Genomic DNA, 17,136 nt, shown 5'->3' with positions numbered 1-17,136 from the left:
TGTTTATGAGGTTCCCGGAATGGTTTTCGTCCTTAGCTAATTGTTGGCTTTCTTACAGGCGGATGAAAAGCTTCCAAGAAGTCTGCCTTGGAATCCCTCCGGCCTGGGTGGCTGGGTTTGGCAGAACGTTCCGTCGGGGAAGCCCTACGCCCGGCGCCAGGTTGAGGGACTTGCTTTACCCCCGCGCACGGGTGGCGGCCGCAGTGCCTGAAGACCTTGCCACCCCTATCATCCAGCAAATCCGGGATGAGACCCAGCCACCCTGAAGTGGATATCCTCTACGCTGAGGTCTCGGAGGACGTGCCGCACGCCATGGGATCTCAACCTGGAACCAATGAACATAGAGCAGGACCAGGTGGTAAGTGGTGAGGTAAGTGAGGTTGTTGGGGCGGGCCCCCCTTTATTTGACTCCCCTGCTTCATCCATATCTTCTTTCGCAGGTTTTGTGAAGTCTTCCTCCTTGGGTGATAGAGCTCCGTCTGCTATCCCCAAGTTGAAGTTGAAGACTTCATGGAAGGCGAAGGGCTACAAGTCCTCGACTTCCAAGAAGGCATCGCCCTTCCCCGCGAAGGCTAAGGTTTCAGGACCTGTAGCCTCCGGGAGCAAGTCTGGTTCCTCCAGCAAAGGCGCGGTAAGAGGGCTGCAAAACCAAGCCCTCCTCGCCAACCTGCTTTCGACGAATGGCCCTTTGCCAATCAACTCTATAAACGTTTTTACGGAGGACCTAGATTCGAGATTTAACAAAATCTCCGAGAAAGTTGGCCAGTCATGATAACATACTGGCGGGAATGGCTCACCCACCCCAGCCGAACCACAGTATGTTATCCCGACACTGCGGACCTCCCGCCGCTTCGATGTCGGTAACCCTTGGCGATTTGCACTCCGGGCCATCCAACATGATGGCAAACTGACACTTGATGGTCTTGGCACGAGACGGTTGGAGGAATTGGAGTTCTTCCCCCGATCTCCTGCCCCCTTACCCAGGCTTCGTGAGGCTTACGGAGGAAGCTTGGATTCGGTCAGACAAGGTTCCTAGGGAGACTGTCATCGTCCCTAGGGACCAAGCTCAGTCGGCTCTTCTGCGCACTCTGGACGGAGTGGCAGGCAGACAACACGGTTGACTCCTTTCAAGGGCAACTTTACTATGTTTGCCCTGGGAGACAACCTACCCACCTGCTTGACAAAGTCGCCCTGGCTACGGCCCGAGCGTGCTTTGATGGTAATCCATTACCACAGCTAAGGGAGACAGACCCTACTTCCCTGGTATTCCCAGGAAGTAATGAGTTCTGGTTAGAAGCCCCGTCCACTTTCACGGTCGGGAAGCTGGACCCCTTCTGCGCTTCCACGCAGTTCAGTGAGCAGCTCCCCAAGCTGCCGGAAGCTCTTTTGAAAGCGGAGTTTGATGCTCGGGTTAAGTTAGCCCGGTCCTTGAACTCCGTATGCCTTACTGAAGCTACTGCCGTCTCCTGCTCGGATGAGCCTTTCTTCCAAGTTTTGGCTAAATCCTTGCTGGCAGGCTTCCAGTCTGACTTATTTGAATTTATCATGGCCAGACTGGAATGTAGGAAGTTCATCTTTGCCGATGCGACTATCCGCCACGAGCCTAACAAGCTCGTGAAAAGCTCGATCTGGGGACCTAACCTCTTCCCTGAAGAGGAGGTCACAATGTTATGGCCGAGGCTACACGGGCCAACCAGAGTCTTCGCTCTCGCTGGGGCATTTCCCAGCCTATAAACGTAAGACCCCAGAATCGGCCGCCCCAATCGAGAGGAGGTAAACGCTTCAGGAGGCATAAGAGGCCCCACCATCAGGCGGTAGTCCAAGCCGTCCCGGTCTCGGCAGTGGCGCAGCCTTCTACTTCCAAGGCTCACCCCCAACAGTATGTGCTGGTCCAACCAGCTGCACCCTCCTATGTGGCTCACCAGCATACAACCCCACATATGAGGGCCGTGGTTACTTTCACGGCCTTAATAGGGTTGCAAGGGGAGGAAGAGGCAAAGCCCCTCATAGAGGGAAGCCCAACACCACCCCAAGGGGAAGACCTGGACGTGGTAGGGGGAATAAACCCGCTCCCTCCCACTGAGAGAACACAGGTAGGCGGTCGCCTGTTTTGGTTCAGGGACCAATGGACCTTCAGCCCTTGGGCACACAGCATTGTGTCCAAAGGACTAGGATGGAGCTGGATCAAAACCCTCCTCCTCTAACCAGGTTTTACCAGCCACCCACATCAATCCTAAAGGATTATGTGACAGAATTGCTCAACAAACGAGCAATAAAGAAAGTAAGGCACCTAAAGTTTCAAGGCAGGTTATTCACTGTTCCCAAAAAAGACTCCGATCAGCAAAGAGTGATCCTGGATCTGTCGCGTCTAAATCTCTACATAAAATGCGACAAATTTCGCATGATGCTTACGGTAGCTCAAGTACGGACTCTACTTCGGCGTGGAGCCGTCACCACCTCTATCGATCTTTCAGACGCTTATTATCACGTCCCGGTTGGCGTGGAACTTCTCTCAGTTCCTCGGTTTCAGACTCGGGAATCAGGCCTACTCCTTCAGGGTCATGCCCTTCGGTCTGAACATTGCGCCCAGGATATTCACAAAGCTGGCGGACACGGTAGTACAACAACTCCGTCTCCAAGGGATATCCCTAGCAGCATATTTGGACGATTGGATAATTTGGGCACCAACAGTTCCGGAGTGTCAGAAAGCTACGCCCATAGTCATCAATTTCCTGGAGTCGCTTAGGTTTTCAACTGAACAGAGAGAAGTCCCGCCTGACTCGGAGTCCCTGTTTCAGTGGTTGGGTCTCCAGTGGGATCTGTCATCTCACACGCTGTCCCTTCCGCCTCCCAAGAGGAAAGAGATAGCATCTCTCACCAGGAGATTCCTCAAAAATCCATCAGCATCCCGCCGGTCCCAAGAAAGGGTCCTTGGATCTCTTCAGTTTGCCTCAGTGACAGACCTGCTATTAAAAGCGAAATTAAAAGACATAAACAGAGTGTGGCGGAGTCGAGCCAATGTCAAGCTCAGAGACAAGGTCTCTCCATTCCTCAAATCTTAAAGACAAGATTGCGACCTTGGACCTCGGTCAGAGGCCTGTCCAATACAGTTCCGCTTCAATTTCCCCTCCGGCACTAGTTGTTCACACAGACGCTTCCCTAAACCGGCTGGGGGGATATTCACCAAAACAAAAAGTACAAGGAACGTGGTCCACAATGTTTCAGCAGTTCCATATAAATACCCTGGAAGCTATGGCGGTCTTTCTAACTCTGAAGAAAATCCGCCCCAACCGGATTCATATCAGGTTGGTATTGGACAGCGCAGTGGTAGTTCATTGCATCAACAGGGGCGGCTCCAAATCAGGCCGAGTAAACCAAGTAATGGTTGCTATCTTCTCCTGGCGAACAAGCACGGCTGGCACCTGTCAGCCACCCACCTAGCGGGGTGCGGAACGTGGTGGCGGATTCCCTGTCCAGGACTTGCTCCGTTGGAGACGGAGTGGTCCCTGGACGGGAATCTTTCAAATGGATTTGCCGCCGGGTTCCGGGCCTCCAAGTGGATCTGTTCGCAACGGAGAGCAACTTCAAGCTCCCCTGTTATGTGGCCCCAACCTGGACCCTCAGGCGTTCGCCATAGACGCAATGACAGTAGATTGGAACAATTGGGAGAAGATTTATCTTTTCCCCCAATAAATTTACTGCTGAAAGTTTTACACAAACTCAGGACATTCAAAGGTCAATTAGCCCTAGTAGCCCCTATTGGCCGAAGAGCAATTGGTTCCCTCTTCTTCAGGAACTGGGATTACGGAGTCTTCGGATTCCCAAGCCCATTCTGACTCAGACAGTACAAACCAAGACTGTGTCAGCTTCCTCAAGAATTCAGAATGCCCTAGTTTTATGGACTTTATAAAATTCGCAGCCCAAAAGGAGCAAACATTGACCCTGTCAACACTCTGTTTTTAGAATCAGATAAAAGAGATTCTACTATTAGACAGTATGACTCAGCAGTCAAAAATTAGCCTCCTTCCTAAAAGCATCTGAAGCCAAAATCATGACAGCTAATTTAGGAGTTTCCTTCTTTAGATCATTGTTTGAGAAAGGCCTTGCTCCGGCCACTATTACCACAATCAAATCAGCATTAAAGAAAGTATTTCTTTACGGCTTTAAAATCGACCTTACAGATTCCTACTTTTCATCTATCCCCAGAGCATGCGCTCGTCTGAGACCAGTATCACGCCCACAGTCTGTTACGTGGTTTCTCAATGACGTCCTCAAGTTAGCATCAGAGATGGATAACTTTCATTGCTCTTATCAGGATCTGTTAAGGAAGACTTTATTTTTGATTAGCTTGGCTTCAGGTGCTAGAATCTCAGAGCTGTCGGCTCTCACTAGAGGTGATAATTATGTGAACTTCCTCCCGTCTGGAGAGGTCCTCCTTTCCCCTGACCCTAGATTTTTAGCTAAGAACGAAGACCCACAGGACAGGTGGTCTCCTTGGAAGGTGGTGCCCTTCCTCAAGACCAGTCTTTATGTCCAGTTTATACACTTAAATCTTACCTTTTAAGAACTCCACAGAGTAAGTCGGGTCCTCTTTTTATCAGGGAGAAAGGTGGTACTCTTTCACTAAATGCTATAAGACAACAAATTCTATATTTCATTAAACAGGCCAACCCAGATTCAGTTCCCAAGGTTCATGATATTCGAGCAGTTGCTACTTCCATTAATTACTTTCATAATATGGACTTTTCGGAGTTATCTAAATTTACGGGTTGGAAATCACCTCTAGTGTTTAAACGCCACTATTTAAAATCGCTCGAAGCCCTGAAATTTTCTACCATAGCTGTGGGAAGTGTCATCTCCCCACCTTAATTAATCATATCCTTGTCCTTTCCTTTCCCCCCCGCCCGCCTGCCTCATTTGCTTTTCTGCTTATTCTCCTGGTTGATTATACCTCACTGCCTGGCTCCTCATATTGACGTTTCTTGTACCTGTTGATGGAAAAAGTGTAATCTGACATGCCATGATTGTTTTTCTTATGGGGTACTGGACAGTTTTTATTTGGCTCCACGTACCCCAGATATATGTATATGTTAATGCTCATTGATTTTGTCTCTTACGTGTTTAGACTAAGTTTACGTGTATAGTATTAAGGTTATATTTGCAGTTATTTTGTGCGCTTTTCATGTTTCACCTTGCTTAAGTAATTTTAAGGTTTTTGGGGCCTCTTCTCCGTCGTGCCGGGGACCTCCCCACGTTTCATAGTATTAAGTTTTTTGATGTGCCTTAGATTTAGTATGCCTTAGTCTTAATATTCTTGCTACACGGAAGAGATTGCTTAATTAAAATTATTTTGGTAAACTTTTGCCTTTTCTTCAGATTACCCCCATTTCTTTTCCTGGTAGTTGCAGCCTTGGCATGATTCTCTATCACGATTTCACCGCTGACACGGGACTGGACTCAGAAAAGGGATTTTGACAAAGGAAAAATCTATTTCTGAGGAAGGTCCCATGTCACCCGGTGACCCTCCCTGAATCACCTAGTACTCTCCCCCTCTTGCACATGCCAAGTCTGGGGTTAGTGCTAGCATGGAATGAGGTAGGTGGCGCTGGTGTCGCCGTCCTGGCGGGTGTTTGGTGTGGGGGCTGTAACGGCTCACCGCTCTGTTCCGGGGTTTTGATAGGGAGAGATCTTTCGAGTAGGTTTCCGTGGTAGTGGTATTCACTCACCCCTCCTTATACCGACGTCTTCCTAGAAGACGCTCGACTGGGGGTAGTAACCCCAGCTTTCCTGAAAGCTCTTTTTCTCTGGTATATCTAGCAAGGTTATACCTAGAAATTCGTGCTGTAATGGAATTTCACCGGGTGACACGGGACCTTCCTCAGAAATAGATTTTTCCTTTGTCAAAATCCCTTTATTAGGTAGTGTTTGTTTTTTCTCTTTTTTCATGTGTTTCTGTTATGTCTTTTTCACAAATAGTTTTTCACAATTAGCATCTAATACAGTATTTTCATCATTCTTGGCCCTAAACACAACGCTTGTGGTAATGTGATTGCTCTTAAGTTCAAGAAATATATGTAAGTTTAATTGAAAAGGTATTGGGCAAGCTAAAAAGTGACTTGTCATCTGTGGTTGCTGTTATTTTAAGTGAATCCATTAGAAGAGAAATAAAGGCAAAAGAGAGAGAGTTATTCTAAATTTTGCACCCTTACGCAACTGGTAAAAATCATCACTTTTTGAAGTTAAGATTCATATTTTACTGTGCCCAAATTATTAAATACTACCAGTAGAATATTTCATCATAACCTCATCCTTCATTAATATGCCCACTTTCATAGTCTATAATTGTCCCTGAACTCAATATCCTTTTGTATAACATAGAAAAATGGTAATCTTACATAGGATACACCATTTGGAACCTCAGGTACCCATCAGTAACCTTTCTCACTTTTTGTAAGTCTGCAATGCTGTTACTGTACTTGCTCTCTCCAGAATTCCTCAGCTTGTTTCCTCACAGCAGGACTGTCAGTTTTTAACCGTTCTTTCTCTTCATTACCTAATTCATTAGTCTTTTCCCATCTGATTTATCTTGTTACAAGTCTCATTTGTTTGCCTATATTCATTTGCCCATCCCCATGAAAAGGCAGTTCCTCAGCAACAATGTGACATCAGGATTAGACTTATTTTACGTGGCAATGGTCCATGAATGTTAGTGTACATGTCTGCTAAATTTGCTTCAGAATTGTTGAAAAATGGCTATGAGGTTGATTAGCCTTATAAGAATAAGGGAAGTGGATACTGATTACTGTACGGGGATTATGGCACATTTTCAATATTTTTATGTTTTGTATAATTTTTTCTTATTTCTGTTATTGCATTTCATGTTTTGTTAGCTATTCCATGTGGAAGAGGAGTATTCAGTTATATTTATGGCAAAAAATGTGATTTGGGCCAGTAAATGGATGACAGCTATTTAGAGCATACATTAATACATTATCCGTATTTATCCCATAAGAAGTTAATATTTATGTGATATTTCCATTTATACCAAGGGTCATGTTGGAATGTATGCAATTCTTTTGGCCAGGCCAAAGTGTACAAGAAATATTAATGATTTTATATAGATGGTTGGTTGAATTAGTGAGAAAGATGAAAAGGTCAAATGATTTAAAACCCAACTCAGTTTTACTGGTTAGATTATTTATAAGTAACTGAAAATCCTCCTACTTAGGAAATTTTGGCCTATGAATCTTTTGAAATGCAATCATTTGGGTTTCCAAGTCCAGCATTTGTTCATAATTTTGTTACTTTAAAATTCACTCTACTTACCACATTGCATAAATTGGTTGAAGAGGTCACAATTTAGAGCGTTAGTGAAATGTACTTATCACTACATTTAGTTAAATGCTCTTGACAGTATACTACACAACTGTTATATGAGTATTGAGAATTTAAACATAGAAAACATAATGATCTTTATGGCCTACAGCTGGGTTACAAAGGAAATGCAAACCAACTGGAAGCTAACTTGTTAGTAAATTGGGGTCATTATGTGTTTGTGAAATCATGGTTTTCGACAAGTTCCGAGAAATTAATCCAGGGAAATAACAGTTAAAGGCTATACAGTATACTGTAGACGTAATCATGTGGTAAATGTGGAGTTACTTCTTCTACAACTGGAGTATTCATTGAATTTAACCTGTATTTTGAGTACTGCACATTGTTTCTTTATCAATTTTGTTCTTTATTCAACAGCCTGAAGCTCTGTCTAGAGGTAGCACTCCTGTGTCTCCTGCAAGTCCTCTTGTTGGTGGTCTCACCATCACTTCCTTGGGTATTACTTTAGCTCATCTCATGTTTGACCCTCTCCCCTTCAATGAAGCAGAAAACACAACATCCTCAAAACTGGAGCACCTTCTCTCAGTGGTATGAAAAACCATATCATTTAATTGTATCTTTACACAAAATGTCAATTCAGCATTTTGAGTGGTATGTAGTTCATCAGATTTGATGAAATTCCATCATGAATATACAAGTCATTTCTTGTCACTTCATCCTACAGCTTGAATTTGTTCTTTGAAAGAGATCAAGTACTGTATTGGATGTCATATAAGACTGCCTCTTTCCCAAAAAATAGCTCAAAATATACACCAGGCTTCTCTGTGCAAAGGTGATGTACTTATAGTAAAATCCCTTGTAACCTGCAACCTTCAGTTATTGCCGATTAAATTGGAATTTTCCCTTGCATGAGAGAAATCCTAAAATGCCATACATAAATCCTGAACTGTCATTTTGTCATTCATTATTAATTAAATAGTTCCTAGCATCTTAAACAAAACATCAGCCTGTGGTTACCTAACTCTGATGGTAGCATGAAAAGTGCTGAAATTCTTGCATCGATACGTATATACACATACATACATACATACACACTCACTCACACACATGTATCAGATGGTAGACGAACACGTTAAAACTACTCACAGTAATGCACTTAAGAGGCATCTCTCTCTCTCTCTCTCTCTCTCTGTCAAAAATCTTTCCAGAGAGAGAGAGAGAAAAGGGAAGAGAGAGAGAGAGAGAGAGAATAACAGAGAGAGAGAGAGGAACTGTTTGGAAAGGTCAGCAAAAGTACAGTAAAGTGTGTAGTTTACCTTGACAGGATGCATAAGTGTATGTGTACACATACACAGACTGAAAAATATATGTAATGCTAGTACATAGCACTGTACTGCATTAAATAAATGTCAGTAATACTGTATCTGAGAAAGAGGGTGGGAGCACTGTAAATGCATAGTATACGTAATGTGTTGCGTACTTGTACTTATACACAGGCAGGCTAGCCTTGGCTAGGCTTATTCATTGACTTTACATAACAAAAACACAATTATGTACATAACTTGTTTTTAATTAAACTGCTGAAAATTTAACTCTAATACAGATTTTTTTTTATAATTTCATATATTACTTCAGTTTTTTATTTTCATTTTGTTTGCAAATTTAAACGCTCATAAATTCCTTGCCATCAGAATGGTGTTATAAAATGCTTTCTGCTACACCGAAGCTGCTTTTGTTTTCTCTTGCAAATTACAGAAGAATTATTATTAAAAATATTTCTCCTGCTATCCTTGTCATTGCTTTGTCCAAGTTTTTTCTGCCACACTTGTTATATATATATATATATATATATATATATATATATATATATATATATATATATATATATATATATATATATATTATATATATATATATATATATATATATGTTATATTATTTATATATATATATATATATATATATATATATATATATATATATATATATATATATATAAATATATATATATATATATATACAGTGAACCCCTGTATTCATTTGTCAATGTTATTTGACTCACGCATTGGCATAAGGTTTCTCTATTAACATATCTAGCCATCATTAGACAAGTTTAAAAAATTCTGCATATTCTGTATTTTTCACATTTATTCACTGTTACTGTATTTTCATATAATTTTCATGAATAAATGCACTTTTGTGATAAAACTATTAAAATATTCATGTATAAAGGAACTTTTTACAGGGTTTTCTGTGTTTAAGCTATCAATATGTGCAGTTCTAAGTGTTTTTAGATGGGTTTTATAAACATCCCAGATGGCCTATGTGGGGCGCATCCCCAGCACAAACAAACCACTGTATATATATATGTAACAATTTTTTTGTTCTTAATATTCCTTTCTGAGAAGGGGATGGGGCAGTCTTATATGCCATCAAATATGGTATGTTAGCAGAAATGACAGAAATGGATGCAAAATTTTTTGCTTGGTACAAATTACGAAGTGAAAATATATAGATATATATTTGAATCTTGTTTTTTAACTCATTGGTCCAATTATACTACTTGAGACATTTCTTTCCAGACTTTAAGAGAACTGAGTATGTACTGTTTAAAGCATTTTCCACATGAATCTCCAATGCGAGTGCATGCGGTCGCCAGTAAATATGTCTGCGCACAACTTCAGGTAGGAACAATGAAATGTGTTGTTTTTACTGTGAATAACTTGCTGTTGATGAATTATGGAAGAGGTTTTCTTTTAGATGCAAAGACTACTGTGATGGCTAGAGTGTATGCCCAGTTTTAGCCCAGGCCTGATAATTCACGATCCATGTGCATTCATAATCAGGAACATAAATCTAGGATGGAGAGTACAGTGTATCCCTGAAGGAAGTGATAGACTTTTCTTCAGAGGTAAAATTTCTTATGAATCAGTGTGAATAAACGCAGGGTGTCCAATTCCAGGCTTGGCGGTAGATCAGAAGCAGTCATATTACTTAGCACTGTAAGGGTTGCTGATCTCAGAGCAAATATGGTGGCTTGACAGGTGTTAACTTTTTGAATGTTAGTGCCATGTCTCAACGTATTTTTCTGTCTGATTTCAAATATAAGTTTTTCTACTCCCTCAGAAGTGGAGTACAGCTTCTCTCTCATCAATATTCACATACTGTACTTAAAATTACAGAACAGGCTCTTAAAGTAACAAGGTCATTTGTCTTTATCTCACTAAATTTCCTCTATCTCCCTTTACTACAGCTTTATACTGGCCTTATCCATTCCAAATTTGAATACTGCTCTCGTGCATTGGAGATACCTTCAGTTTTTTCTCTTCAACACAAAAGAAATAAAGGTAATTGGTAAAATCAATCACACTGCCTCCCATACTTTCCTATATGCTGTATTCTCATCTTTCTACCTCAATGTGGCTTTGCTGCCTCTTTTCCATACACTACAGCAGTTTGTCCCGTCATTCAGACACGTATATTTTTTGGCCTCAGTAACTGCGCAGTATCATCGCCATGCATACTACAATGCACTGGGCTTCACATTTGCCGTACTATGAAAGAAAATTTTCCTGTGTTGTCAGATGATTGTGAAATATTTACTGTACAGGTATGTATTTTAGGATAGTACTACTGTATGCAGCATATCTAAAATACATGGGTAGTTTAGAATGACGGGACACAATCTCCAAAGAGAATGCTTTGTTTGTGCGTCATGTTAGTATTTTCATGATTACGTACAGTACAAGCGTATTTATGATAAAAAAATTATTTATACTACAGTAAGTTCTTGGTTTACGTCATTTTGTAGTTAGTCCTCACCATCTGCAATAAATTTATTAAAAAATTCATGTGCCGTCATTCTCATAGCAAAAAATTTTTCTGTGACGACATAATCTTCTCTCTCTCTCTCTCTCTGTTGTATATCAGTACTGTACTGTACAGTACATATCCTTTTAATGAAAATAATATCAGTTACTGTACCATAACAAAAAAAACACAAAAATAAACAATTCCAGAATTTCACTACGGATGATGGAGATATTGTTGCCATATTTTTTCCTTTGTCTGATTTATTGTACATATTTCATTACAAGTTTAGTTGACCATGATTATCATACATATTATAACAGTACACAACAGAATATTTTATCACTGTTGATGTTTCATCTCTAATCACCATAAAAATATTTAAAAAACAAGATTTCATGTAGGCAACACACATCCCAGCCAGTTTAACAGTCTGTGAAGTCTCGTCCCCAGCTGTTTTGTACAGTATAGTTTTACAGAAAAACGTGATGCTACTTTGTCATTTATTTTTTCATATTTTCCTTGCTATATAATTACAAGTGTTTGCATTTCAATAAATGCAGACTGGAAAATAAAATTAAAATAATTGGCGAATACTTAACTTATTCTATTGGGTCAAAGAAGGTATGAAAAATCCTAAGAGTTATTCACTTCATACAAATCCTAAGGTACTGGGAGAGGTCACTGTAGGTTCGCTAGAGAGCACTGCTGACCTACTGATTATGTAAGGTTGCATTGTCACCAGGATTGAGTAACCATGCAAAATTTCAAGTCCATCGGACGAAGGAACAGGTCGAAAATTGAGTTAAAAGTTTTGACCCAAGCAGACAGACAGACACAGAAATCAAGTTAAATAAAAGCTTGTAAAAATAATGATGGTCACTCAAGTCTTGGGATTGGACATCCATATAACATGGATTCTCTTCATGATAAACCAGTCACCAGTATAACTGCCACCCAACTGAAGGGTCAAATGGTCTTTTGCAACCACTCTTCTTTGGATACAAATGAACAGCGGTATTTTCTTCCACAATAAATATTTGTTTTGGAAGAAACTGCTGCTGCTCATTAATGTCAGCATGGCAGGGAATTTGGACACTGCTAGCTTGTCAGTTAATGCACTTTTGCTTCGGATCCTGATGTTTTGAAGATTATGTTCCGCTTCAGCTGCATTAACCATCTGGAAGTTTTCTTTAGTTTTTTGTCTAAATCCTCAGGAAATTCCTTGAGGTCTACAAACAGAGACAACGCTCTCTCTTCAATCAGTAGCTGGCTTTAGGGAATATGCTCATGAATCTGGCATTCAGACAGGAAGAATTTTTTTTCGATGATAGAGGTCTTCATCCCTGGAGCATCATCTCTGACATCTGTGTCATTTCATAAACAATTGATGATACCATTGTCTTACTCAGACCAACATAACAAGCTATGGCAACAATCTTTTTACCCTCAGACCAACATAACAAGCTATGGCAACAATCTTTTCATCATTTCCATAGTGGTTATTATAACATTACACTTAGTAGCACTAGTGGTAGGAACTTCCATCGGAGTCATGGGACTAATTTTAGAAGACAAATCAAGTGGAAACAAGACACTGCAATTAACACATTTGCAGGCATACATTTGAATTTGCTGTCAAGAACTAGTGCTGCCATGGAACTATAATAGCTGACTGTCATTTATTATGACATTATTTTTTTATATTTTGTAGGTTTTGAACGGTTTTATTCTTTGCACTATACAGGTATAATGTTTTATAGCTGTTAAAACATTTAAACTATATAACATTTTTTTATGTGATTTGGTACTTCCATATTGATTTTTGTGAATAAGCTTTTAAATGATTTCATATGCTACTTTACATTACTGTATACTATTACAGTAATTTATACATTTTAAAAAATTTTGTTTCTAATGTGATTTGGGACCATAGAATTCTGTATTTTTATGGCATTTTGGCAATTTTTGCTGACTGATATGTATGAGTAGATGCATAAACCAATGTAAGTTGATTTTTATTTTTCCCTGTTATTTTCAACAAAAACCGCTGTAAAATTGAAAATGCAGAAACTGGAAACAACGTAATTTGAGGTATTACTATTGTGCTATGTTAGCTTTCTAATGATGCATAGTTTTGACACATTCGAGAACATATATATATCAATATATTCACTGTTGTGTCAGATCATATATGTACACGTTTCATCACCACAAAAAATTCTTATGGTCAGGTGTAAGGGATCTGGAATTTAATATATTTGTCAAAACTGCACATTCTATAGTAGGTAGAAGTTCAGATCAGATACCAGCAGACAGAAAAGTGCATATTGAAGGAATGATGTAAGTTAATCAGAATATCACAAAACACTGCAAAAGATTGTTTGCAGCTGTTAGTTTTGAAACTTTAACTACAGCCTCACTTTCATAGGTTACGGCATCTCTAGTGGCAGTTGGTTAAAAGATATTTAAGGTTGACCATATCCTGATTTTTTTAATGACAGTATATAATGATATTTTTTTAATATATTGATTTGAAATTATATCCTTAAGAGATATCATATTATTCAGCTGATATGTTGCATTTTTATGAAGAATTTAAAATCTTTTTCATATATTTATTTGAAATTATATCCTTAAGAGAAATCTTATTATTCAGCTGATATGTTGCATTTTTATGAAGAATTTAAAATCTATCTATAAATTTCAGGTGTCCCGTCGATTATGTTCAATTCTCTGTTCATCACAGACCTTGATACCTACAGAAAAGGGTGAAAAAGGCTTCACTTTTATGTAAGTAATGAAATATATTGAATTATTTTATTTGCTGTAGTACTTCATATTCATCTTAGTCAGCTTCACTTTTTAACAAATTTCTCTCATGAAATTAACCATAAATGTAGAACTGAGAGTGTGAAAGTCACAGAATTGTGCAATAACTTTAGATTTCCTTAGATGTCCTGTTTGTTTGTTTCAGAGAACAGCTGGATGAAGCTGTTGCTAACCGTCTCTTCACTCTTCTAGAGCGTTATCATTCTGCTACTGAAGCTGTGGCTTATCCACTCCCACAAGGCTACAACTCTTTCTTGTCATATCTTGCTTACAGATGTTTACCTCATCATGTTTTTATGCAGTATGTCAGAAGAGGTGTTCTCCAGCTGAATGTTGACGTACTAAGAGAAATTATTTATGGTGAGTATAAATATATGGGAACTGTGTTGACCTTTGTATTTTATGAGATTTATAATGTTCCAATAAGAATTTTCCATTCTTTTAGCTTCTTACTGAACTTGGGGTTTGTTATCTGACTCTGGCCTTACCCAGAACAAAGATAATGATAATGGCTTACTTGTATATTTAAAAATTCCATAATTTTTGGAAATAATTACATGTATAGAGAAAACTTGCTAGCATTGGGTACTTTTTGATGCCGTTTCTAGAATGGTATCTGTTCACAGCAAATCAGTAACTTAGCCTATTTTGTGGTCTTGTATCCATCTGGTTTAGTCCCTCTGAAGTAAATACGTAAAGTGAATAGCGGCTGTAATTGCATAAGTGCAGGTGGACCCTCAGTTCTCAGGCAACAAGCACAGTCAATATCTGTCTGTGTGTAGCAGTAAGCACTACCTCCTGGTGTTTCATCTTTTTTTCTATTGTCTGGTCAAGAATTTCCATTCTTTTCATCCTCATTTAGTGTGTATTTTTATCTAGAAATAAGATAACTTAATTTCCTTTTATGTAGCTTTGATATGGTGGGATAACCACCAGTTGACAGTCAGAACTGTAGCTTAATTTCTCACTGATTCCCTTAGCCTTTTTTTTTTCAAAGGAAGGTTGAATACGCTGCATTCCTTATATTTTGTGAAGTTCTGATGCCAGAACACTGTAAAGTTCTAATGTCTGCCAGTTTAAGAAAACACATCAATGGAAAGAGGAAGACATGCAGATACTCATGGTATAAAAAAAAATTCGGAAAGACAAAGACGTGCAGATACTCATGGTATAAAAAAAATTCTCAAAAATTTTTTGTACCTACCACAGGAAGTTGAAAGTGGATATTCCCAACCTTGCTGGGGTCTCCTTTCCAAGCCACAGTTCCTCATTGGACAGGTTGGTATCGTTCTTGGCTAGCACTGCTGGGCCCGCACTCAATTTTCTGCCCGGCCAATGAAGAATTAGAGGAATTTATTTCTGGCGATAGAAATTCATCTCTTGTTATAATGTGGTTCAGATTCCACAATAAGCTGTAGGTCCTGTTGCTAGGTAACCAAATGGTTCTTAGCCACATGAAATAAATCTAATCCTTTGGGTCAGCCCTAGGAGAGCTGTTAATCAGCTCAGTGGTCTGGTTAAACTAAGGTATACATAACTTTTTCCAAGACACTTGTAAGAAGATCAGCTAAGTGTAGCAGGTTGCACATGCTCTTTCTAATATATTTTTTTTTCTTTATTTTGCAAAATTACAATTGCAGCTTACATAATATGGTAAAAGATAAGAAATAAAACCAGCAATAATCCTCGAGTATGTTTTTGAACAAAATATATGCAAGATATACTGGGACAGGGAGATGTAGTGCCTTTCAGCAAGTTATACATGTTCTTTTCCAAGACACTTGTAAGAATATCAGCTAATTGTAGCAAGTTATTGCTATAAATTGAGCCAAGAGGAATTAAAATCAGCACCACCTGTTAACTGATGAACATGAGTTATCGTGAAAAGTGCAATAATGGAAACAAAACATTTAAACTATTTAAGTTTTCTGTACATATAGTGTGCATTAAACTTAGCTTGTGGTAGATTAGGTTAATCATGGCACACTCATTTACATAAATTTATATTTGCACAGGATGTAGATTGTCTAGGAACATAACTATCAAAAATGAAAAGGAACAGTTATTTGCTTAAATAACTTGCAGTGATTTATACTAGATATATTTTGAAATGGCATTGTACCAGTTGGCCATCACAGTGGCATGAATTAAGGATGATTGGAAATTCATACTTTGTCCTCAGGTATGCTAAAATAGTAGTGATAATAAAAGGACAGTGTATAAATAATAAAAACAACTGCAGAGAAGTACAAATTTTTATCTGTTCAGAAAATTGCTGAGTGAAATAGAAACAACAGTAATTTTTAAAATATTGTATTTTTCTCAGACTTGGATGACTCGCCCAAGAATGTGGAACGAAAGCTAGAGATTGTATCATCTGTACCAGTTGTTCGAAGTCTAAGGGCATTACAGTACTGGCAGCATCCTATGTCTCTGATACTGCGATCAAGATTACATGCTGCATCTATTTTAGCTGGAGAAGGGCCAGGGCAACCTCGCACCCCTACCCAGTCTGGCAGGATTAATGCTCAACATCTTCAGAATAAAGGTGAAATATAAAGCATCTGAAAAAGATCAAGATTTGTTTTTATCTCTTGGTACTAAAATGTTCATTCATTCAATGAATTCTTGCATATTAAAAGAATTTTGACTTTCACAAAGATTGTTGTTATGGTAATATTTTGATTCTCAAGGAATTGAGAATCTTTAGGTTTATTTGCAAATTTTATAGAAAATAAAAGTCATGAAACCCTTTTTTATCATCTTCAGGTCTGACTGCTTTTCCAACAGCTGATCGTTTGTCTCCATTTGATACTTTCTTAGATCTGCTAACTGCTAAAGGTAAGGTAGTACAGAAGCTACAATTTGGTATTTTTTTTTAATTTGCTATTGTACTCTCTTTGGATAAAATTAACACCTAGAATATATTTACAGAGATGTTTGGTTTTGATTCAGAATGCGTAGTACAATAATTAATTTTGTCAGTACACTCTTCAAGAAAAAGTTATTGGAAAGAAATAGCTCATGATTAAGAACCTAAATTTAGTTTGGTAAATATTCTCCTTTTGTAATCATACAAATTATTTTTCATGAAAGAGAATAAACAGTGCATGAATGAAATAGAATATTTTTTACACGGTCCTCTTAAGATGAGAAATA

At 38.9% G+C, this 17,136-nt stretch overlaps 1 protein-coding gene across 1 annotated transcript in view; it reads left to right on the top strand.

Annotated features, from left to right (window-relative positions):
* Positions 1 to 17,136, top strand: part of pigeon (protein) — a 179,509-nt gene that overhangs the window by 146,238 nt on the left and 16,135 nt on the right. The window contains exons 14-19 of the mRNA XM_067126903.1: positions 7,753 to 7,923; positions 9,918 to 10,019; positions 13,856 to 13,938; positions 14,123 to 14,337; positions 16,304 to 16,525; positions 16,747 to 16,818. Coding sequence (XP_066983004.1) covers positions 7,753 to 7,923; positions 9,918 to 10,019; positions 13,856 to 13,938; positions 14,123 to 14,337; positions 16,304 to 16,525; positions 16,747 to 16,818 — 865 coding nt within the window. The remainder of the gene's footprint in view (positions 1 to 7,752; positions 7,924 to 9,917; positions 10,020 to 13,855; positions 13,939 to 14,122; positions 14,338 to 16,303; positions 16,526 to 16,746; positions 16,819 to 17,136) is intronic.

This window comes from Macrobrachium rosenbergii, chromosome 3 (assembly GCF_040412425.1).
Source record: "Macrobrachium rosenbergii isolate ZJJX-2024 chromosome 3, ASM4041242v1, whole genome shotgun sequence".
In the NCBI taxonomy this organism is placed as follows: Eukaryota; Metazoa; Arthropoda; class Malacostraca; order Decapoda; family Palaemonidae; genus Macrobrachium; species Macrobrachium rosenbergii.
Note: the sequence above shows the minus strand (reverse complement) of the source record. Positions and strands in the feature narration are given on the sequence as shown.